General features: G+C 42.5%; 3 protein-coding genes across 3 annotated transcripts; 2 read left to right on the plus strand and 1 right to left on the minus strand.

The window, feature by feature from the left end:
* Positions 1-2,073: 2,073 nt before the first annotated feature.
* Positions 2,074-6,347, plus strand: LOC308165423 (cytochrome P450 2K1-like; the record flags this gene model as incomplete). Its single annotated transcript, XM_080539579.1, has 9 exons — positions 2,074-2,262; positions 3,044-3,206; positions 3,500-3,649; positions 3,742-3,902; positions 4,606-4,785; positions 5,098-5,239; positions 5,445-5,629; positions 5,904-6,045; positions 6,160-6,347. 9 exons carry the CDS (start codon positions 2,074-2,076, stop codon positions 6,345-6,347), a joined length of 1,500 nt encoding a protein of 499 aa, XP_080395705.1.
* Positions 6,348-14,247: 7,900 nt separating this feature from the next.
* tnni1c (troponin I, skeletal, slow c) lies at positions 14,248-17,528 on the plus strand (the record flags this gene model as incomplete). Its single annotated transcript, XM_080539107.1, has 6 exons — positions 14,248-14,274; positions 15,073-15,114; positions 15,565-15,696; positions 16,075-16,164; positions 16,857-17,048; positions 17,427-17,528. The coding sequence occupies exons 1-6, from the start codon at positions 14,254-14,256 to the stop codon at positions 17,526-17,528; spliced, it is 579 nt and encodes a 192-aa protein (XP_080395233.1). The 5' UTR covers positions 14,248-14,253.
* A 2,017-nt stretch (positions 17,529-19,545) lies between these two features.
* On the minus strand, positions 19,546-22,065 carry LOC308165424 (toll-like receptor 6; the record flags this gene model as incomplete). Its single annotated transcript, XM_080539580.1, has 1 exon — positions 19,546-22,065. The coding sequence occupies one exon, from the start codon at positions 22,063-22,065 to the stop codon at positions 19,546-19,548; it is 2,520 nt and encodes an 839-aa protein (XP_080395706.1).
* Between the last annotated feature and the right edge of the window lie 2,802 nt (positions 22,066-24,867).

The raw sequence follows: 24,867 nt of genomic DNA on the forward strand, positions 1-24,867 counted from the left end.
GATACTATTTTTGGTCGTTTAGCTAACTACTTAAACGACGTTACCTCGGTTGGGTTAATAATTAAGCTAATTGGTTTGAAGTACAGTGTGAGTGTGACACACATCGCGGCAGTTTCGCTGGCGATTTATTTCTTCTTCGTGGCGGGCGGGCGGGTGGCGTTAAACAAGTGAAAAGGTGCGTTACACCACCCCTACTGTGCTGGAGGGTGATGTGAAGCTGGTCACAGCTAATGAATAATAATAATAATAATAATAACTTTATTTGTATAGCGCTTTTCATTCAAACGTTGCAGCTCAAAGTGCTCCGATCGTTATATAATCATAATTTTTTATTTAATTATGTATTATTTTATGATGTCTATCGTCACAGTTCAACTACCTTTACATTTACATTTCCGGCAATTTAGCAGGTGTCTTTTATCCAAAGTGACTTGAAACAAATACATGTATGTACAGTCTAAGTAAGTGGACCTCTCTTGGACTCTTAGCTGCAACATTTGCAGGAAAAGCGCTATACAAATAAAAAGTTATTATTATTATTATTATTATTATTATTAGTAGTAGTAGTAGTAGTAGTAGTAGTAGTAGTAGTAGTAGTAGTAGTAGTAGTAGTAGTAGTAGTAGTAGTAGTAGTAGTAGTAGTAGTAGTAGTAGTATTATTATTATTATTATTATTATTAGTAGTAGTAGTAGTAGTAGTAGTAGTAGTAGTAGTAGTAGTAGTAGTAGTAGTAGTAGTAGTAGTAGTAGTAGTAGTAGTAGTAGTAGTAGTAATAGTATTATAAGTATTATAAGTATTATAATTATTATTATTATTATTATTATTAACACCTCTTCCTTGGTAGCAGCGCCTATACTTCCTGAGGAGACTGAAGAAAACCCATCTGTCTCCTAGGATCCTGACCAATTTCTACTGCAGCACCATTGAGACCATCCTTATGGAGCTATTTTAGTGCCAAAAAAATGGAATTGTATTTCACAGATCTGAATTGTATTTGACAGATTGAATTGAATCTGAGCACAAACTGAATTGTATTCGACAGATTGAATTGTATTCAATTCAGTTTTCATTATTTTCATTCCGTTTTCAAATTCAGTTTCTCTAAATACAATTCGTTTTTTCTCACAATACAATTCAGTTCTCTAAATACAATTCAGTTTTACTCAAAATACAATTCAGTTCTCAAAATACAATTCAGTTTTTCTCAAAATACTCAATACTACCTCTTACACCCACTGCCACCGAGTGCAATACTCATGCTATTTCTATATTTTCTTTTACTACTTGTGTTGCTCAATGAGTCTCTTAACTATTGCCACATTATTTATCTTGCTTTATTGCCTTATTTGTCATTAAAACTACCACCACTTCATTTCTCTTGTTGCTCCAATGTTGAGGAACTAAAGCCTAAGAATGTTACTCTCTTCGACTTGTATAATGGGATGTAAACAGTCAACTTGAAACTTGAAACTAAGGTTAAGCAATTATTTGTAGAAGAAAAAGAATAAGAAAAGCCAGACAATTTAGTCTGAGGTTATAACAGACCACCTATTACTCTGTGCAGTTCTTCATTATAGTCAAGTTTTTTGACTATTTTCAACAGCTTTGTTGAAAACACAATTCTGATTGGCTGAAGAGGCATTCTAGAAAATATTAGTTTTTTCCCAATAACCCTACATTTACAAATGATAACCGTAAAAAGTAGTACCATGTCAATGTTAATACGCTTTTCAATAACACACGGCTAAACGCTCCAGCTGTGCTGTTATTTTGAATACTTGCTTTTACCTGCTTTTACCTTTGATAAGACAATTGATCATTTACTTTTTCTCAACAAATACAGTGTTAAAAAAGTATTTAAAAAGTTACTTATTGATTTGGAACTGGAAGGTTATTATAATGATCTGTAGAGCACTGGGTATAAACCTACCTGAGTGAGAAGATTGGTCTCAGAATGCTTAGCTCCTCCCCTGAGGCTGTCCCTCCTGTATAAAAGGTGAATTAAAAAAGTGAACCTCATAGTGCAGGTCTTTCTCTGGGGTTTATTGTTGTGTAAGGACACAACAAGAAGCATGGCTCTAGTGGCTCCCTGCTCAGTCACACTGCTGGGGGTTGTACTGTTTCTGCTGGTACTCTACCTCCTCTCCTCCAGTTCCAGCTCTCAGGGACAGGGGAAGGAGCCTCCAGGACCCAGGCCACTGCCCCTGCTTGGTAACATGCTCCTGCTGGATCTCAAGAGGCCCTACAGGACTCTCTGTGAGGTGAGAGACATTGTGAAGGCTGTTTGTAGAGGAAGTTTCTCTGTTGATGTTTTCATTGTACATGTTCAGTTGATTAGTGTTATTTATGTTAGATCATCACTTTGTATCCTTCTCCCTTCCCTTCAAATCCACCCCTTCCCAGTTAATCTCTACCCACACTGTAGCTTCTCGTCGCAACGTACATACCCTCTCCCCCACCGCTCTCTCTTCCTCTGTCTTATCCTCCCTACCCTCTGTTGAATCCTTCTCGCTTCTATCCGCCGATTCAGCATCCCTCAGCAACCCTCCTGTCCGCTCTCTCCTCATTTTTCAACTCCCTCTGTCCACTGATCTTGAAGCCAGCATGATCCTCCCCATGCATTCCTTGGCTCTCTGAAACTCTACATTACGTTTGTAGAATAGAGCTCAGGGCAGCTGAGAGGAAATGGAGAAAAACCTGCCTCCCTGATGACCTAAACTTTTATCACTCTCCTCTTCAACTACGCCTCCTCTGCATCAGCTGCTAAAGCGTCCTACTGCCACTCCAAAATACAATCCTCTGCCTCTAATCCTAGGACATTTTTCTCCACATTTTCCACACTCCTCACTTTTTGAATGATTGCCAAACCTTATTTACATCATGCAAGTGACTAATGTCAATGGCAGGTGAACAATAAACACAATAATACAACTATAGAATAATCAACTTCATAATGCCATTCACACACATTTTTCTGAAATAAAAGAAAATTATATGTCATTACAGTAACTCTGACCCATGGTCTCGTTTTATGTTCAACAGCTGTCCAAGAAATATGGGTCAGTGTTCACAATTCACTTTGGACCCAACAAAGTAGTCGTCCTGGCAGGATACAAGACTGTCAAGCAGGCACTGGTCAACCATGCTGAGGAGTTTGGGGACAGAGAGATCCTCCCTGTGTTCTATGACCTAAACGAAGGGCATGGTAAGGAAAACTTAATGGTGCTCTGGTTTACCATTTGCATTCTTATCAATGGTCTGTCCTGGCTTATTCTATAGTATAAACAACCAGCCCTAGTCTTTGCCTAATATGTTAGATATAAAGAAGAAACTAAACTGTATATAAAAGGAGAGATGAACCTGCAAATCCTATAAGTAAAAAATTACAATTGTGCGTATTTACTGTAGCTCATCAATTTGTGCCCAACCACCCCCCCCCCCCCCCACACACACACACACACACACACAACTTAAGTGTTTCTGAAATTACTTCTGTAGGTATTATGTTTTCCAATGGTGACTCATGGAAAGAGATGAGGATCTTTGCCCTGACAAATCTGAGGGACTTTGGGATGGGAAAGAAAGGGAGTGAGGACAAGATCATAGAAGAGATTCAATACCTGATTGAAGTGTTTGAGAAACATGAGGGTAAGAGACATGCAGAAAAAAGTAACAGTAAATTAATATACTGTATTCACAGTTTGATTCATTTATTTTCTGTTGTTGCCCTTTCATTTTAGGTAAAGCCTTTGACACAACTGAGCCAGTGAATTACGCTGTCTCCAATATCATCTCAGCTATTGTGTATGGAAGCAGGTTTGAATACAATGACCCACAGTTTACAGCAATGGTGAACAGAGCTAATGACAACATCAGACTTGGAGGTTCTCCCTCGATACTGGTAATCTCTCATCATGATGTTGTAATGGAATTATTCAAGTAGTCTAAATACAAATTAGATGAAGGTAGCCTGGTTTCTTCAAATGCATAGAAAATGTATTTAATTGTCTTTTGCAAAAGGAGAACAGTTTACACACATGACAGACAAGGTCTGACAGTCAGACGTCCTCAGAAAAGTGGGGAGGGGGTCACATGACGCTAGCTGTGATGCAAATTATGAAGAGGTTATGGGGAGATTGACCCCCACTTTCTCTTAGAGACACAAAGGTGGAAAAGGAAATACAAAGGCCAGGAACTGGTCTGGTCTGGCTTTAGATCGCTTGACCTGAGGAACACAAAGACAGGAACTGGTCTGGTCTGGCTTTAGATCGCTTGACCTGAGGAACACCAAGGCCAGGAACTGCTTTAGATTGCTCGGTCTGGTCATTTAAATGTGTCCGTTGTCTAGCCAATGTCAGGTTTCTAGTAGAGGTTTTCATTGTCTATCAGGTTGGGGTTGTCAAGTGTGTTAATCTGCCCAGACAGTGTGACTGATAGTCACAAGAATAACAATGACAAAATGTTTATCAGACAAATATGTCCCCTACCAATGTACACTTTGTTCCTCACTTGCAGGGAGGGAATGATAACTGACTTGTGATGATTATAAGGCCTACCAGCAAATAACATTGTATCCATGTGTATCTTTTTGTATGGGGATATAGCTATACAACATGTTCCCACTATTGGGCAAGTTTCTGAAGAACAGGAGACGTTTCATGAAGAATAAGGAAGCTAATCAGAATCAAATGAGTGAGTTGATCAGAGGCCTGAAGGACACTCTGAACCCTCAGATGTGCAGAGGCTTTGTGGACTCATTCCTCTCCCAAAAGCAGAACCTGGAGGTATTATTGCATCGATAAAACAACAAAAAACATCACTCTAATTTGGGCCTGTGTGATGTACTGTATGTATTTGCAATTCCCAGTTGGAATTTTCTTTTTTTTCAGCTCACTTATTATCCATGACTAGAGACTTGTGAAGAGAAGATTGTGTTTCTCTTTAAACGCAACACTTTATACAATACAATATACTGTAGCACACTCAACTATGCATATTTTAAACTAGAAAGATTTTGTCTTCTTATCAGATCCTCATACAGTAAACTGTTTTCAACTTTACTGTTGCATTATTATCTGTGTTTTTGTTTGTTCAAGGAATCAGGCAATATGAACTCTCACTATCACAAGGAGAACCTCGTATCTTCTGTGTCCAGCCTGTTTAGTGCTGGAACTGACACTACAGGAACAACCCTGCGTTGGGGACTTCTGCTTATGGCCAAGTATCCCCACATACAGGGTACACACACAAACTCACACACACACACACACACCTGACAAAACACACCTTTAGACCTGTATAGTGACGTAAGATACAAAGACGATGAAAATTGGCAACTTGTTGATATCAATCGCAGGTCACAGAATGTAAGTTTTCAGATCTTTGGTTAACATCCAAGTTGACCTTTCACTGAGGTCTAACAGAACCCCCCCTGTTCCTTCAGACCAGGTCCAAGAAGAGATCAGCAGTGTCATAGGAAGTCGTCAGGTCCTGGTCCAAGACAGGAAGAACCTGCCCTACACTGATGCAGTCATCCATGAGACCCAGAGACTGGCCAATATTCTACCCATGTCTCTCCCCCATGTCACCAGCAAAGATGTGATCTTCCAGGGATACTTCATTAAGAAGGTCAGATAGTTAGGTGGTGTAATATGTTTTCTTTCTGAAAAATCTGATTTTTTTTTTTAAATTGCTGGTATAACCCTGATTCTGGTGTGGACAACTGGAGTGGACTGTTATAAACGTGCAAAGTGACCTTTTGAACGAATCAGTAGAGGGGTCCCAGCATGCATGATATTATAACATTTTGAATCACTTTGAAAATACTCTTGTGGGAAATTCCCGGTGCTAATTACTTTGACTCTGAACATAAGATCTCTGTGATTCTCTCTGTGGCCTCCAGGGGACGACTGTGTTTCCTTTACTGAAATCCGTCCTGGAAGACAAGAGCGAATGGGAGACCCCCCACACCTTTAACCCTGCTCACTTCCTGGATGAGGAAGGTAGATTCATCAAGAGGGATGCCTTCATGCCCTTCTCTGCAGGTACTTTACCTTGTTCACTACACATTAGTTTGATGTATGAGAATGGATTAGATCAGTTATAGTAGCCTTTCTTATTTCTCATCTCTTTGGTGTCTCTCTGTCTGTCTCTCATAGGTCGTAGGGTGTGTCTGGGGGAGGGTCTGGCCAGGATGGAGCTCTTCCTCTTCTTCACCTCCCTCCTGCAACACTTTCGTTTCACTCCTCCACCCGGGGTAACAGAGGAGATGCTGGACCTCACACCAGCTGTAGGATTCACCCTCAACCCTTCACCCCACCAGCTGTGTGCTGTCATCCGGGTCTAAACTGTTTGGGCCTGATGTAATATCATATAGACAAACATCTTGAAACATGTCGGGTTTTTTGTTCACAGACAGGTGCAGTGAGAATAATGAATGTATAAAATGTATTGGTAAGGCTTGCTTTTGATGTTATGCCGCACTTTATTTGTGTGGTTTTAGTTTTTGTTGCCTTTCTGAAATGTTTGATCTATGCCTTCTGCCACTGCACTGGAGATAGTTTTACCAGGTCTTGTTTTAGTTTTAAATGTCTTTATTGATCATTAACCTTTTGGTTAAAAACTAATAATTTGACGAATAAAATGTACGAAAGGTCGCATTTTGTTGTATAGGTTTGGAACTGGAAATATGTTTATTATAATGATCTGCAGAGCACAATATAAACCTGCTCAAATTAATGGATTGTCTCAGAATGTCTAGCCCCTCCCCCGAGGTTGTCCCTGAGTGAAGGTTTTTCTCAAAAGTTTTTGTTGTTGTGTGAGAGCATCATCCATCGCATCATCCATCCACATTCTAGTGGAAGGTCTTCTCTTTCAGGCTCGCAACTCGGTCACAAATATATGTACCAACTGGATCCCAAACCTGGAGCGATGATCACACACCACTTAATTGTACTGAGGCACAAGGGCTATGGAGCTATTTTAGTGCCATCAGAAATTGAATTGTATTTGACAGATTGAATTGAATATGAGCACAAATTGAATTGTATTTGATAGATCTGAATTGTATTTGACAGATTGAATTGAATCTGAGCACAAACTGAATTGTATTTGACAGATTGAATTGTATTCAATTCAGTTTTCATTATTTTAATTCAGTTTTCTAATTCAGTTTCTCTAAATACAATTCGTTTTTTCTCAAAATACAATTCAGTTCTCAAAATACAATTCAGTTTTTCTCAAAATACAATTCAGTTTTAGAGGCACTCATCCGGGGACTCTGGGCTAGGTAGAATAATAGAGCACCGATTCTAACTCCCATCCGACGTCGTTATATGGAGAAAAGTAATGAAATAGGCAATGTGTGTCCTTTCAGTCTGTCTCCAGAGCAGTTACACGTCATCTCCCTGTCATCAGAACGATCACGTCCCCTGTTGGGTGCTAGAAGTGTAGAAGTTTGACTGTCAGTCAATGTAAATGTGTGGTCTTTGCTACTTTAATCCGATAAAATAAGAAAACTGTATCGCTTTTTAGATATTAGGATCTCAAATCCGATGGCCAGTCAGGCAAACAATTATATAGGCCTAGTGTCGTTGCCGATCAATGATCGACGTCGTTATATGGAGAACATTTATGAAATAGGCAATGAATGTGTGTCCTTTCTGTCTGCCTCCATCCATGTGGATGAACCACCCGACCCAAAGTCCTGAGGTGTTTTAGGGGGGTAGCCTATTTAGTATAACAGGCTAATGGGTTTATTGTGAGTTTACTTTGATTGTTTGTTTATTGCCTTGATCACCGTATTGAGAAGTAATATGGTTATGGGGGGTGATATTGCAAGGTAAGCACCTGCGCATCTTGCATGGCGGTAGTGGAGCGAGAGGGGAGCGATGTAGGACTATTTTTGTTGACCGCATTATACGCATATTCTATACGCATTGTTTGTTATTTTTCTGGTTTTGATCGCTTATGGATTATTTTTGTACGTCGCCAAGTTTGATTGTTCTATTCAATAAATCTCAAGTCTCACGCATTGGGCAAGACACACGCGGCGTGTGAGCGCGTGAACGGGTTGAAATGCGTGTGTCTCACGCCCAATGCGTGAGACTTGAGAGCCCTGAGTTAAGATACTTTATTTTTCTGTTTGGTAGTCTGTCCAATGTGACACTTGCCCTCCTCCACCGGCCCTAGTTTTGGATCTAGCTTGCTGTTCATTATTTTCATGATAAATCGTAGCTAGCTAGCTATAACATCTTCATATACACCATACAGGCTAAATACTGATTAACAGTAATCACCCTAACCCTAACCCTACTTTGGCAAATGCCCATTGAACAGATTTATTCATTATCCTATCTTAAGAAAACACTCATCTGGTGATTTACACGGCAAATCAAATAAAGAACTACAAATCCCTGATGACAGGGAGATGACGTATGACTGCTCTGATGAATCAACCCCTATTTCATCAATTTTCTCTATATAACAACGCCGATCATTGATCGGCAACGACACTATATAATAGTTTGCCTAACTAGCCATCGGATTTGGGCTCCTAATATCTAAAAAGCACTACAGTTTTCCAGACCAGAAATTTCCATTGACCGCCAGTCAAACTTCTACACTTCTATCACACAAAAAGGGGCGTGGACATGACGGGAGAGCAAAGTACCCGGATGCGTTGCTCTTATGAATTCGGATGGGAGGGATGGGAGTTAGAATCGGTGCTCTATTATTCTACCTAGCCCAGAGTCCCCGGATGAGTGCCTCTAAAACTGAATTGTATTTTGAGAAAAACTGAATTGTATTTTGAGTAAAACTGAATTGTATTTTGAGAACTGAATTGTATTTTGAGAAAAACCGAATTGTATTTAGAGAAACTGAATTTGAAAACTGAATTAAAATAATGAAAACTGAATTGAATACAATTCAATTTGTCAAATACAATTCAGTTTGTGCTCAGATTCAATTAAATCTGTCAAATACAATTCAGATCTGTGAAATACAATTCAATTTGTGCTCATATTCAATTCGATCTGTCAAATACAATTCAATTTCGGATGGCACTAAAATAGCTCCATAGTGCAAACATCATCAAGGACACCTCGCACCCCAACCACGGACTGTTTGACCCCCTACCTTCTATACTCAGGAAGTACAGGATCCTCAGGTCCCGTACCAGCAGAGCTATCACTGATAAACAATCACCACTTCCACAGACCCCGCTGAACTATTGCCCCCCCCCCCCATGGATACTATGGCTATAACAATGAAAATGACAATACTATGATGACAATGACATTACTTTGTTGGCTGTACATTCCTAGTTAATGTGCTCACTCTATAACCTTTGCACTACCGCGGAGAGAAATGCGCTACAGAGAGTCGTGAGAACAGCCCAGAAGATCACCGGCGCCCCCCTCCTCTCTCTGGAAGAGCTGTACAACACACGCTGTCTCAGGAAGGCCTCCAAGATCTCCAGGGACCCAACCCACCCTGGGTACGAACACTTTACCCGGCTGCCCTCGAAAAGGCGGTTCAGGACCATGGCCGCAAGGACAAACAGACTGAAGAACAGCTTCTACCCCAGGGCCGTCCATGAACACAGCAAAGACCTAGGTTCTGGGCCCTGGACAGTCTGGACGGATTGATGGCAGCTGCTGGACTGAAAAAATCAGGTGTAGTGCTGAGGCACAAATATGTACATTTCAAGCCTGCAAACAGCGACACTTTAAATAAATGTGCAATAACACTATGTGCAATATGACAACCCTAGTCGTCTATCTGTACAGTATAGTATAGTGGATAGTGTACATAGCCTTTATGTATGTAAACCAGCTCCTTCCCTTCTTGTGTTTTTTTTAAAGTGTTTTTTTAAAGTTTTTTTTTTCTTTCCTAACACCAGGGGAGCCACCCCTCCTAAATTTCGTTGTTTGGTACCTGTACTGTAGCAATGACAATAAAGACCATTCATTCATTCATTCATTCATTCACTACTGATGTTTACATTACTACCTTTGCACATACTGTATTGCACATTGCACATGTCTCCTGATATAGCTTCTTTTATACTTCTGCACATTAGATACTGCACATAAACTACCTCACTGTACTAGCTACCTAACTGTACATAGCCATAATTGTATATACCCCTATAGGTAACAGATGTTTACAGTACACTACCTCTGCACATACTGTATATTGCATTTACCTATCACTACCATTCTTGTTCTATTTATGTCGCGCTCTTTTATCACTAATTGCACTTTTGGTTGGATGCTAAACTGCATTTCGTTGTATAGTAGGCCTACTTGTACTCTGCGATGACAATAAAGTTGAATCTAATCTAATCATCTCTCCATCAGTAATAAAAAAAAAATATTAAATGATTTTGAAACTGTACAGGGGGGTAGAGGGAATGGAGAGGTCTCAGGAGGGACAGTTAAGGTGTAGCCTAACTAGATGGGTCTTCAGTCGACAACCAGGACAGAGAAAAGCCGTGACCGGGTAGTGCGACAGCTGCATCCACGTAGAGGCGGTGGTGCCAGTAGGCCAGCAGAGGTGGAAGAGTGAAGAACACAGGCAGGTGTTGGTGCTGACCATTGCTTGCATGTTCCTACTGTTCCCTTTGCCGCCCGGTAGGCGAGCACCAGGCTCTTGAATCTGATGCGAGCTGCTACCATTCACAACACCTTTCTATATAAAGGGTTGTATACAAAAAAATAGGCTGCCTCACAGGCCGTAAGAAAACCAAAAAGAACCTTACCCAATACCCACCTCCCATTGCTCCCAACTAGAGTTGCCCCCTTCTATGTGGAGAAATAAGAGATGAACCGCAAGTCCTACATCTTCTCCCCCTGGCGATGCAATGACTTTTGGGGGAATCCAATACAATGATACACATGGTTTGAAGTGCTTTATTGCAAGATAAAATAACAAAAGCACTTACACCCGTCTCATAATACAGGACGATTATGTAATATAAGGGACGGATGGAAACAACCCTGAATCATCCGTCTATGTCTAGCCTCCTATGGGGAGCTGTAGAACCTGTTCCCATTTGGGGGATGATGAATTTTGTAGAGGCGTGGCGCTGAATAGTGGAACTACCATCAGAGGTGTGAACGCATTCCACATTGAGAGGGCAAGATCAGACAGAGAAAATATATTATAAATGAATATACTAATAAAAGGACAAAACATTACTATAGAAGGTGTGTGTGTATGTACATGTGTGTGTGTGTGTGTGTGTGTGTGTGTGTGTGTGTGTGTGTGTGTGTGTGTGTTTAGGGCTAACCCTAAAATAGAAGCATACAGCAAACCCTTTGTCAGCTGAGTTTCTCTGAATTGTCTTGAGCTTGTCACTTGCTTAGTGTACACTGGGGGGGGGGGGGGGGGGGGGGGGTGAGAGGGAAGGTTGGTATTTTAGGGGAGTGAGTCACTGAACACACAGATATTCTGACCATCCTAGGAGCCTTGCTCTCAGCCCCCTCCTCCCCATGGTTCCCCCTTACCAAGGTTACGGTGAGTGTTCTGTCCCTGGTCCCAATACATTAAAGCTACAGAGCTACAGCCTATTGGAGGGCCCGGAGAAGCTCTTACTTGAATGATTGAATCCAGTGGTTAAATGGAGATTTGATGAGATAAGGAACCCAATTCAATCTAATCTAGATGGTCTCATGTCAGGTCCAGAGGCTGTGTTCCTCTGGTCTGTGGAGAGACCTGCACACCTCTCGGAGGAGTAGCACCACCTGTCAAAAGACAATGACATCACTACCTGCTGACATCCAGTCTTGAAATGTTTAACATGACAAGGGACAAGGGAGTTAGAAAAGGATGCAGGACTCAAAATGGAACAAGACAGATGAACTGGACGATTCATGGCAGTTGCCAGGAGCGGGAGGGGCTGAACTCACACCGACTCTAAAACAGCTGCATGCATTTTATTCAGCCTCAATGAGTATGACAACTTTAATGAAACACAGCAACATGCCAGGTTAATGAGTTTCATTGGTGCACAGAGAGGATTCACAATCATGCCTTAACAGAAACGTTTCTTACCACAAATGCAATTTTGATAACCAATTCTTAACTTTTGTCTCTGAACTTAGCCTACCCCAAACTTCTGAAACAAGAACAAATAGCTAGTTTATAAGTAGCTGCATATGTTGTCCTTTCTGGCCACCTAGTGACTACACTACACCACAGATATTTCTTGCAACGCCATTGGATTTCCTGGGCCTGAGGCACAGATCATAATTTACTGTCGTAACGTCAGGACTGTGACCCGTGACGATTAACTACTTCCAGGAACACAGATCAGACAGAAGACTGCGGGACTGTGGTCTGACTGAACTTGCCTGGAGCTGGGGGTGAGTGCTTGGGTTGCTGGGGAAAGTGGCTGGGACTGGGGATGGAGAGAGGGCTGGAGCTGGAGGCTGAGGCCCAATAAGCTGTGGAAGATGAGATGTCCTGAGAAGAAGGCTGGGGTTGAAAAGAAAAAGGGCTGTGGATAGTGCTGATTGATGAGACTGATGAGAGGGCCGGAGACGTGGGGCCAGGTGAGACGGACATCAAGTTGTCGAACCCCCCCGCAATTTGAGTTGCTCCCACCGAGTCTCGAACTTGCTACCTCTGACTTGCCAACACACATGACTGTCTCCTCAAATACCAGAGGTATAAAAACTAATCAAAATGAAATAAATATTAACCAGCTATTTTTTCAAACTTGAGAAAGAAGTGAGCTTACCACCTCAACTGGGTTACACAGGCTTAGAGGGCTGAGGCTGGAGAGAGTTCTGTGGCCGGAGTCAGAGGACCGAAGAGTCTGCTTGGGGTGGGGAGAGGACTGGAGAGTGGACTGGAGATATACTGTAAGTCTTTTATGGTGAGTCTGTCTCATGTGATTGATGGTCTAGGGCTGGGTGGGTGTCACTCCCTCACAGACGCTCAGTGGGAGGAAGGGAGCATTGTGTGGAAGACAGACATAGCGCAGAAAGGTTACTGAATAAATAGCACGGAGACATCTGCTGTGGAACACCTCAAACAATATGACTAAACATGCCGCCTGTTCTTCTTCTCAAACTGTACAAAGACGGAGAGGGGTGCGCACACTACACCACACACACACACACACACACACACACACACACACACGCGCACACACACACACACACACACACACACACACACACACACACAAATGAATAAACACACACACACACACACAAATGAATAAACACATGCATAGACAGAAGGACAGGTGATTCTAAGCTATTTTAAGTCAATTAAAATGGTATGTATGAGTTAATGTATGAACTGCGTTTAGAGTTGCAATCAGCTGTTCATGTAAGCCTTCTGATCTCATGAAGCAATACTTTGTGTTATGTATTAGTGGTGCTATTGTCAGGCTTTGAGTCTGTGTAATGCTTTGGGGCGGGGGGTTTGAATTAACAAGCAGAGATGTCCCCTTGAACCCACGCGACAGACTGATTTATGGTGACAACGGATCGCGGAAGGGTGGACGTATTTTACGCGTGGTGTGTCGCCAAACCCTAATAGACCGCACGCTATAATTACCGTCCGGTATCCGCGCTCCCGCATAAAAGCTACTCCGGTCCAAAAGTCTGTGGGAAAGAGTATATTACAGCGCAACACAGCACAGTCAGGTACCCGAACATTCCGTTATATTAGCAGTATCAATCATGATGCTTTATTGCCGTTTGTTGTTTGTTTATGTTTGGTTCTGTGATGGGTGCTAGTTAAAGTTAATTTATGATCACACCAGGCTGAGGTTTATTGCTCCGTTATCTTGTCTAATGAGGTTCTCTCTCTTCATCTCTCGGACAGCTGAACATATAGACCTCTAGATCTCTTTATCTCAAAGGTTCCACAATGGCTGATGAGTAAGTTCTGTTTTATTCTTTTAATTTTGTCTTATGGGGAGAATTTTGTGGTTGTTTGACGTTTTTCCTAATTATTCAGTTCAGTAGTCTGTTAATTGATGTCTATTGATTACTGATATACTGTATATCTCTCTCAATCACTTTCTCTCTCTCACTACATATTTATTTTGTTCTTCTCTCTCTCTCTCCCTTCTTCCCCAAATGGCCGTTGCAGTTTTGTAAGTTTTTCACTTTACAGACAGTAATCATAATATGAAATATGCACATTTGTGTGTGTGAGTGAGAGGCAGATTAATTAATAGTAATGACTGTCTTTCTGTTTGTGTCTCCCTATAGGCCCCCAGGCCAATGAACCCCAAGGAGGCCAAGGTAGTGTAGCCTGTCTGTTTATGAAAACACTCCAAACTCGTCAAGAATGTTATGGTATAGCCTACAGATGGTTGTGTGACTGTAACAACAGGGTTGCTGGTTAACTCATTTAGTGCCGAGGGTGACTTTATTCACCAAAAATGCATAATTGATGATGCTTCATTTTGTAGCCAAACAAAGTGTTGTTGCTAGGTAAATACCACATAAAACACTTATTACTCTAGGTCTCTGCTCCAGCTGCTTGTCCTCGACAGTAGGATTGGCCTGTGCGTGTGTGTGTGTGTGTGTGTGTGTGTGTGTGTGTGTGTGTGTGTGTGTGTGTGTGTGTGTGTGTGTGTGCGCGTGTGTGTGTGTGTGTGTGTGTGTGTGTGTGGGGAGGGGGACTCTAGGCTGAGTGCGGGATAGGCCCTAGACCTATCTATCCTGGTGCAGGCCGCCCATCAGCAAGGAGCAGATACACTAGCTGTAGTTATGTGTGTAAAAAGGATAGTCACCACACCAGGGTTTGTCACATGGCTAAAGCATTATTAGCATTACGATCTGACAGATTCCTAGTTCGACAACAAAAACATGCGTAGAATTCCCACTCTATTTATAGAACAATCCTAACATTCCGACTGCCTGAAAACCACAAGCAGAAAGGCTGACAAAGACATTACACTGAAATTAACTTTGATACAGTAACATCCTTTGAGCTATTATTGATATTGAAATGAACTTTGGTACAGTAACATCCTTTGAGCTATTATTGATATTGAGTTTTAGGACTTCATTCTATTGTTTTTATTTTACTTCCAGCCCAAGTCCAAGATCTCGGCCTCCCGCAGACTCTCTCTGAAGGTAAAGGCTTTGGCAATGTGATATGTTTTACCCACTCAGGTAAAGGACACACTGCTCCATGAACAGTTTCCTCACACCACCTGACCTGACCAGGAACATTCTTGGCCTTATACTCATACCCTCCCAGTCCTCAGACACAGGTGTTTTAAATACAAACCTATCCTTTCTCATTTTCCCCTTGTTCTCATCGCTACTATCACTCTTCCCCCCATCCCCTCCAACTTTCCCCTTCTCTCATTCATCTTTCTCATCCACCCTTACCTCTTCCCCTCTTCACCCTCCACCAGGGTTCGTATGAAGCAATGTCATTGAAACATTCCTGCTTAGTGTGTCTGTGACTCAGGACGTCACAGAGACGGCTGCCTCGTAAGATGTCACGTTTTTGCTTTGTGTTGCTTTGTGCAGCCACTTTATTTTGTACTAAACGCCCCCCCCCCCCACCCCCTTCAGATCCTTCTGCTGACCCGTGCTATGGAGATGCTGGAGGCAGAAAACGTGGCAAGGGATGACGAGAAGGTTCGCTACCTGGGAGAGAAGGTCCAGCCCCTGCAGATGTCCGGCGTACCCATGGAGGATCTGCAAGTGAGTGACAGACATAATATGCCATGACATAATATTAGCCAGTGAAGAGGAGAGTAGGATAAACAATTGGCGCTCTCCATCGCTAGATATAACATGTCTATATTTAGACCACCCCCCCCCCCCCCAAAGATAGATAGATAGAAGAAGATACCCTTCTGTATACCACAAAACCTGATTGACAAAAAACATGTGTGTGTGGAGTTGTCCAGGGTTTTGTAGGTAGATACAACCTGTATCTCAGTCATGGAGGTTTTGGACTATATTTCAGAAGGTGTGTAATGTGGACATGTTCTGTTTGACATGTTATGCGGAAACAGTGGTTTTTTTTGTCATTTGCAGTGATGTTGTGTATCTGCTGTTGTTGTTGTTGTTGTTTAGAAACTGTGTAAGCAGCTCCATGCTAAGCTCGATGTGGTGGATGAAGAGCGCTATGACTTTGAGGCCAAAGTTACCAAGAACAACAAAGACGTATGTATGCTTTTACATACGCACTCGCGCACACGCACACACACACACACACACACACACACACACACACACACACACACACACAACCCTAAACAAACACGTCTAGATACACCAGAACACCCCTCCCCAGACACCTAAAAACACCAGAGTAGAGTTAGTTGGTTAGGCTATGACATGGCAAAATAGCAATAATACAATAATAACATAAAAACAATAGTTTATTTCATTGTATTAGTACCAGGTAACATGTGGTAGATAGTTGCATATTGTATTGAAGCACAAGAAAGTCTTCCACTTTACATGAGAGTAACTTGTATTACTGTGTAATTACTAGTGATAAGTATTGTTATTACCCATCGTTCATTGTTGAAGGTTAAGGCCTGAGTTTGTTACGGTGAAGATCTTCATTTCTGTAGGAACAGTGTAGCAATTGGTAATTACAATGATTATTACTAGGGTTGTCAGTTGATTACAAAAATGTGTTAATGTGATTCATCTTTTCCTATTTGTTCATCAATCTACCTATTCGTCATAAGTTTTTACTTTTCTTTTTTTTGCCACTTTCTTCTTAGTCTCTTTTCCTGCTCCTTTTTAAAAAATCTCATCCAGTGCTTTGATATTCTTTTTGCAATGATAAGTGTCTTAAGGCATTGAAGTTTAATTGATTTGTGATGATGGCATCTACGATCTAGATCCATGAGTTGAAGCTGAAGGTGTTGGACCTTGGAGGGAAGTTTAAGAAACCAGCCCTGAGGAAGGTTAGAGTGTCTGCAGACGAGATGATGAGGGCCCTCCTGGGGACCAAACACAAGGGCTCTATGGACCTGAGGTCTAACCTCAAGTCTGTCAAGAAGGAGGACAAGCAAACAAACAAACAAGAGAAGGTAGGAACAGGGAGAAACAGTAGACAGAGACACAGAACAGACACACAGAAACAGTAGACAGAGACACAGAACAGACATGCATAGAGACACCAACTGAGTGTATGTATTTCATTGTATTTCACATTTTCTGCCGTAACACAGCGTTTTTGTAAAATCACTTCAAAGTGAAAGACGCAAAAAATATTCTTGTGATATATTATTATTAATAAATACATACACATAGTTTCTTGAAAACCGCTGACACAAACAAGCATATGAAATAGCCGCAAGTCTTTGCTCTGATCCGTAATTACACTCTACCTCATGATAAATGGTCTATATACAAGGTCCATCTGGTCTGCTGTTGTATGGTGTGGTGATCTTGGTTGTCCCTCTTAGGATATGAACTTGGAGGTGGGTGACTGGCGTAAAAACGTGGAGGCCATGTCTGGAATGGATGGCAGGAAGAAGATGTTTGATGCTGCTGGTGGTGGCCAGTAGGAAAGCTCCTTACAACCTTGGGGCGGGGCTTCAATGACAACACTGAGGAAGACGAGTGGAGGAGGGTCAGGGGTAAAGGATAAAGGAGAGAGAGAGGGTTATTAGGGAGGTAGAAAAGCAGTGGGGAGGATTGGGAGTGTGAGGATAGCTAGGTAAAAATGTTAAGGTGAGATCATTGCAGCACAGGTAATGTTGAGTAAGTGCTGAGTGTCAGATGTCACAGCTGGAAGACTTGACAGTAGTAGTCCTTTCAGTTGCTTGTCATGAAGGAAAGGAGACAAAGATAGGTTATTGTGGGGGGCAGCCCCTCTCTGACTGGGACATAGTGAAAAATAATTAGTCTATGTCTTGAAGACAGAACTGTCTGTTGGGCTCTGATGGTTATTGAGTGGTGCCAGTCAACCCAAAACAACAGGGTGCAGAACACCAGCAGACATGGCTGTCTTAGACTTCACCTGAGTGCCTGTTTATGTGAACTGTTTTCTTGATGTACAGTTGCAGCTGGTGCTGCTGCTGCTTGTCCTGTGCTGTTTGCATGGTATAGTGAGTGTGTCTATAAGACAGTCCGTCTTTCAAATCACAGCATAAAAAAAGTAGTACCTTTTATATGAAGTATATATGAAGTACATTTAAGCTCTGTGAATATGCGTATACTGTTAGCTATCCAATGCTGCTGTTATGTAAACAATACAATATGTAAATAGTCACTTTTCTATTTGGCATATTGACTCATGTGAGACACATCACAGGTGAATTGCATCACCGAAAACAGACATCAAATATCACAAATAAAAAGTCTATGTATTATGAACGTTTGAAAAGTTCAAACTTGAATAGTACGTTTTATAGTTCCCAGTTTATATAGCATTGATAGAAGGCAAATAAAGAAAAAGTTCTGGACACCAACTTCTCTTTTATTTTATTTTTTATTTGATTGCTGAGGACCAGCAATGCAAGGTAATCAAAAGGGATGTGCATCTCATGGGACAGAGAAACAGTTAGCAAATTATGATTGCATTAGTCACTGCCTGATTTTGGCATAGATTACTATTTCTTATGATGACTGATGGAGAGACTATGGACCTATCTCTAAGCCACGCCCCAAAATAGAAATTGTCCAATCATATCACAGCAAAAGTCACTACAGGCAGAAAACTCAGACAAACAACTAATATCTAATATCTAATATCTGATGGTGAAAAGCTTCAAGACAAAATATTATTTTCATCTTTAAAAAACATGTCTATTACTTGCTGTGGTAAATCAGAAATCAGAAATTTGCCAACTCCCGCCATTGTAAGTCATTAATGTCATTCAGTCACGGTCGGTCAGTCAGTCACTGTCAGTGAAGCCTTGTTTGTTTGTCCGAGTTTTCAAAGGGGGCGCGGCTTAGCGATAGGTCCATTAAAGGCGTCTTCTAAATGTCTCTGCTAAATGCCAAAAAATGTAAAAAATTTAAATGTCTGTAACGATTTAGCATTTTCTTGAATAACATTGTTGCTATACTGTAACTTTGACATGCAATTCCATAGACATGATGATACAATGCAACAATTTCAAACAATCATAACGTATATCTCCATGTAGTTGCCTGTGTGTTATGTCAGTGCTGTTGTCTCTGTCATGCAGTGACCTTGCTGCCTGACAGTGACAGGGCGGGGACAGGTACACTATAGTCACCCTCTGAACCAGGATATACTTAGCCTCTGTCCCTTGCGGAGTGAATTCCAGTCTAATTATAAACAATGGATGTACACAGACGTCAGTTTGTCCTTGGAGTGGACATCAATCACTAAAACACCTCTAGTTGAAGTTTGAGTATTGTATGTGTGTGTGTGTGTGTGTGTGTGTGTGTGTGTGTGTGTGTGTGTGTGTGTGCAAGCCTCTCCGTCTTTGTACAGTTAGACCCAACCTCCCAGATGAATCATACATTTTAGAGGCCCAACATCATTCATATGAAATAAAAAGGCATAATGATTGCCCAACAATAAAAAGTTAGCAAGGCAGAAACTATCAATCAGATGAGCTCCGGTGGGGGTCCAGGGCGTGTGAGTTGGAGACACAGGTCAGCCACCTCTCCAGCCACTTTCTGCAGCACCACGTTCCTGTCTGCAGGGTGCAGCATGGCCCTCAAGCTGGCCCAGAACACCCTGCGCTTCCGCTCCTCCGCCGGCCACTCCAGGTAGGTCTGCTGCTGTAGGAGCGTCCGCAGACGCAGGAACTTCCTGGGCAGGGAGTCGGCAGGGATGGGCTCCAGCAGCACAAACACCAGCGAGTCCTGCCACTCGCACAGGGCGCGGTGCTGCGCAAAGAACAGCTCGTAGTTGCACCACTCGCTACGCACAAAGTTCTGAGACAGCACAAACAGAGTCTTGTAGCTCTTCTCCACACAGTTGATGATGTTGTCAATGATCCCCTGGCCGGGAACAAAGTCCCGCTGGTGGACACAGAGGTTGAAGTGCGCCCCCTCCAGGTGGGGTATGAGCTGGGAGTCCACCCAGTGGCTGTCCCTCTGGCTGTAGGAGATGAAGGCGTGGTAGCTGAGGGCGGCGTGCAGCAGTCGCTCCGTCTCCCTCTGCCCCCGGCGCTTCACCCGCAGCCACACCCACAGCATACGCAGATACCAGGCTCCGTCCACAGCATAGAACAACAGCCCCACAGCTGCACACGCACACAGGACGGTGGGCAGCGTCACAGCCAGCTGCAGCCAGGGGTCACATGACAACCTCCCTGGGTGGAAGTCACTCAGAGCTCTTCCAGCCAAGTTGGCAGGAGAGGAACACTTGTAGTCAGATGGCCAATCCACCAGTATAGATTTGTTGAAACCGGTCACAAACCAGTACAGATCACAGTCACAGGTGAAAGGGTTGTTTCCTGCTTTGAATTTCCTCAGACTGGGCAGTCCTGTGAATGAGTCTTTGTGGAGGGAGTTGATGTTGTTGTTGTCCAGGTGTAGCTCTTCCAAGGACAGTGAGTGGAGGTTTGGAGGCAGACTGATAATTTTGTTAGAACTCAGAAAAAGAGATTTAAGGTCTTTCAGAACCCAAATGTTATCTTGGCTGAGGCTCCCTATCCTGGTCTGTGAGAGGTTAATGCTTCTGAAGTGAGGAGAGAGGTGATTGAACACAGTGTTCCCTAAGGGGTTCTCACTCAGAGACAGGTGTGTGAGGTGAGAGGGCCAAGATGGTCTCTTCTCTATCTCTTCATCTAATAGGATTCTATTTGCACTCAAATCTAGATACGTCAGACGACTCATCTGGTTGGTGTGATTAGCAATAACACGGAGATCATAAAACCTATTTTTTCTCAGGATGAGTTCAGTGAGAGCTGGGAATATGGGTCTGTCAGCACATGTAATCCATAGCCCTATGCTCGTTAGGGACTCTTTGGAGAGGTCCAACACCTGGAGGTGTGGCAGGTCGCAGATCAGATTGCAAAGCATCAAGTTCATCCCAATCCCTTTGATCCTCAATTTAACCAGAGAAGCCACGAAACGTTTGTTGATGGATATCGTCGGTATACCTATACCCGATACCAGGTTTACACCATTGTTGACGCTGTCATATGTGAAGGTGCGGACATTTGCAGTTTTGTTAAATCCTGGAATGTCATTGATCTGGATACCCTCTGGAGTATCTTCTGAGTACGGTGTGTTAATTAAGGATATCGTTTCAATTGGAGATTGGATGATGTTGCGCAGCACCTTTGACGCAAAACTACTTTTTATTTTAAAATCTCTGAAGGTGATTTTTCTCAGGTTTGTCATATGTCTTAGCTCCTCAAACAGGTCCACTGAGAGGTTGCAGAGGTTCGGGTTCACTATGGTCAAATTCACCACGTTGGAACTGTGAAGGTCGTGCAGGATATCCTGCAGCACTCTGGGTGTCTTACAGAAGGCCATGTTCAGGGTCAGCTCTTGCAGTGATGACAGTTGAGATAAAGAACCAGGTTGGTATTGGTCCATCTCGGCCCCAGAGCCCAGCTGCAGGGTCTTTAGAGGTGCTGATTGTAGAGCAGAGAAATCAGCCTTCTTTATAGACGTTACCTGTGGACTTCCAAGAGAGAGGGAGGAGAGACTCTCAAGGCTCCTGTAGCTCGGCCCCAGGCTGTAAGACTCATACAGGTTATCTGACAGGTCTAGGACCCTGAGGTGAGGTAGGGAGCCCAGGTCAGGGATGACAGCCAGGGTGTTCGAGGAGAGATTGAGCAGCTGCAGCATGCCGTTGTCCTGGAAGCCGTTGGCTGGGATGGAGCAGAGCCGGTTGTGGCTGAGGCTGAGGATGCAGAGGGCTGGCAGGCTGTGCAGGTGTCCATCCTCCAGGGAAGTGATGCTGTTGGAGGAGAGATCCAGGGCTTGTATGCCTGTTGGCAGGTGGAATGGCACCTGGGTGAGGTTGCGGTGAGAGAGATCTTTGCTGGTGTCTCTGGTGATGGAGCACAACACACCAGGCTCCTGGAGAGGCCCACAGGCCCTCACGCCCCCAACCAGCAGCAGCAGCAGCAGAGCCAGGAGAGGAGCAGAGGAGCGTCTTTCCATCCTGACAAACAAGCCTGTGTGTCTAAGCCCTCTGACCAGTCTCTCTCTGCCCTCTTACCTGGCTTTATACTGACACACCACACACCACAGCTGAATCAGGTTAAGGCCACAGACAGGGCAATTTATTACAGGGAAGCAATAAAAGCTTGTATATAGCGCCTTTCAGGGGACCCACGGTGGTTTTACAGAGAAACAGAAAAGAAACAAAAACAATCAAACAGACAGGCAGACAAAACAACAAAACATTTTCAAGCCTTTATTTCAACTTGGGGACCAATGAGGGAGACCCTCATTTTCGGCGAGGCCGAGTGTACAGGATATAGAAATACATTACAACACAATAAATACATAAACATACATAGTGCAACAATAAAAACACATTAAGGGCAATAACAATAATAAATACACATTTCAACAAGGATCAATTAAAGCAGGTGCAAATAGATATACAATGGTCCCTAGTCATTGCCTTGAATTGACCAATAGATGGGACAGAGTCTATTTTAAAGGTGCTTTGTAGCAGGTTCCAGGAGTGTGGAGCTGCAAATAAAATGACAGTCTTTCCAAGTTCCGTACGCATACAGGGGACCTTTAGAGTAAGCCAGTTATTTGATCGGGTGAGGTATCGTATAGAATCGTATGGTCAACATAAAAATGGGCTTGGCAGTTTTTTAGTGCTGAGGCAATATCATTTATGTACAGAGTGAAGAGGATTTAACCTAATATAGAACCCTGCGGCACACCTTTCGAGATGGGTAAAAAATCTGATTGAAGGTTTCCAGCTTCCACACATTGACGCCTCTCACATAGTTAGTCCTGAAATAATTTGCAAGCCTTATTGTCCATACCAATATTAAAGTGTTTGTAGGAGTAAGTAACGGTCTACTGTATTGAAAGCTTTAGATAGATCGACAAACAGTGCAGCAGCACAATGCTTCTTCCTGTCCAAAGCTGATATAATGTCATTTGTAACCAAGGTGACAGCAGTGATTGTACTATGCTTTGCTCTGAAACCAGATTGAAGAGGACTAAGAATTGAACAGTTCGAAAGGTATGACTTAAGTTGAGCATTTGCTAAGGTTTCAAAACATTTAGCCAGATATGAAAGCTTGGAGATTGGACGATAATTATTTAAATCATCAGTGGTGTGAATGAGTTAACTGTTCAATGATGGATGGAGCTGACAATTTTATCAAGAAGGAATACAGATTATCCTCCCCAATCAGACATCTGGCATTTATGGCTTGCATGGCATCCAGGAAGTCAACATTAATAGGGGTCGAAAGGTGAAAGAGGAAGTACAGTACCATATTCATACATGAATCATTGATGCCTCCTTTATGTAAGGGAGTCACATGGGCAGTCTTCCAGGCCCTAGGAAAACTACCAGTGGCAAGGTAGAGATTAAATATATGAGTTAATTGTTCAATGATGGATGGAGCTGCCAATTTTAACCCTAAGAAGGAATCCAGATTATCCTCCCCAGTCAGACATCTGGTATTTATGGCTTGTATGGCATCCAGGAAGTCAACATGTATTACGGGACGGAAGGTGAAAGAGGAAATACAGTCTACCATATTTTTTGTTTGTTTGTTTTTTATGTTATTTCTTTATTATTTGTTCGTTATGTTTACATGAATTTGGAGCAAATGGAGGGTCAGTATAAGCGTTCTCAAATAAATGGCTGGCACTAAAAAAATGTTAATTAAAGGCTTAACAAATTGATTTTTGATCAGAAATTCTACAGTCATTTAATTTAATATGGAAAGGAAGTGAATCACAGGATTTGCCATTAATGGCGTTTACTGCTTTCCAAAACTTTGATAAGGAAATATCAGTCAGATATACTTCTTTTGAGCCATGATTCACTCAAAACAAGAATATCTGGGTCGGTTTGAAGTACAAATATTTTAACCTGATCTAACTTTTGATATAAAGTTCTTACATTTAGGTGGCACTTGGGGATCTATTTGCCTAATAGGCTATATAGGCGATGAGCTTATTATAACTGGTGATTTTTTTTTTAACTTAAATTGGTTTAAGTTGGTTTAGGTATTCAAACATAACGAACAAATAATAAAGAAATAACATTAAAAAACAAACAAACTAAGTTGACTTCAAATGTACCTGATACGTCACGAAAAGGCAATAACAAGGTCCTCCAGGACAGATATATGAAGATAGATAAGTCTTAAATACCGGGTAAATTTCCACCGGCAGGATTACAGTTCTCATAAGTTTTCAAGTGATCGACTGACAGGGGACACAGGGAAATGGGACACATAAGTAACCACATACAAACACACAGTCCCATACTGACTGCAATCCTCCAAGTCGCCAGGAGGAGGCATTAGGGAGTCGTCAGCAATGACTCCCCCCGTAACAAAGCAGGCCAGAGTCTGAAGACTGCAGGTTCTGGGTAGGGGCACGTGGGCGGAGGAGGTCGGATAAGTTCTGGGGGGCACGGGCATGGAGGGACTTATAGGTGAGGAGGAGGATTTTGTGGGGGACTTGAAGGAGAGCCATCATGTTTATTTATTTACTTTATTACTTTACGAATCCCCAAAGGGGACATTCATGGACAGCAGCAGTGTACTGTACACATAAGCACTCACATGAGCACAAAAGCACAAAGTACAAATATGATGGCTCGTGATGCTTTATTACTTCCCTGTAATAAATTGCCCTGTCTGTGGCCTTAACCTGATTCAGCTGTGATGTGTGGTGTGTCAGTATAAAGCCAGGTAAGAGGGCAGAGAGAGACTGGTCAGAGGGCTTAGACACACAGGCTTGTTTGTCAGG

The sequence above is a fragment of the Nansenia antarctica genome, assembly GCF_963989245.1.
Source record: "Nansenia antarctica genome assembly, chromosome: 9".
Classification (NCBI taxonomy): Eukaryota; Metazoa; Chordata; class Actinopteri; order Argentiniformes; family Microstomatidae; genus Nansenia; species Nansenia antarctica.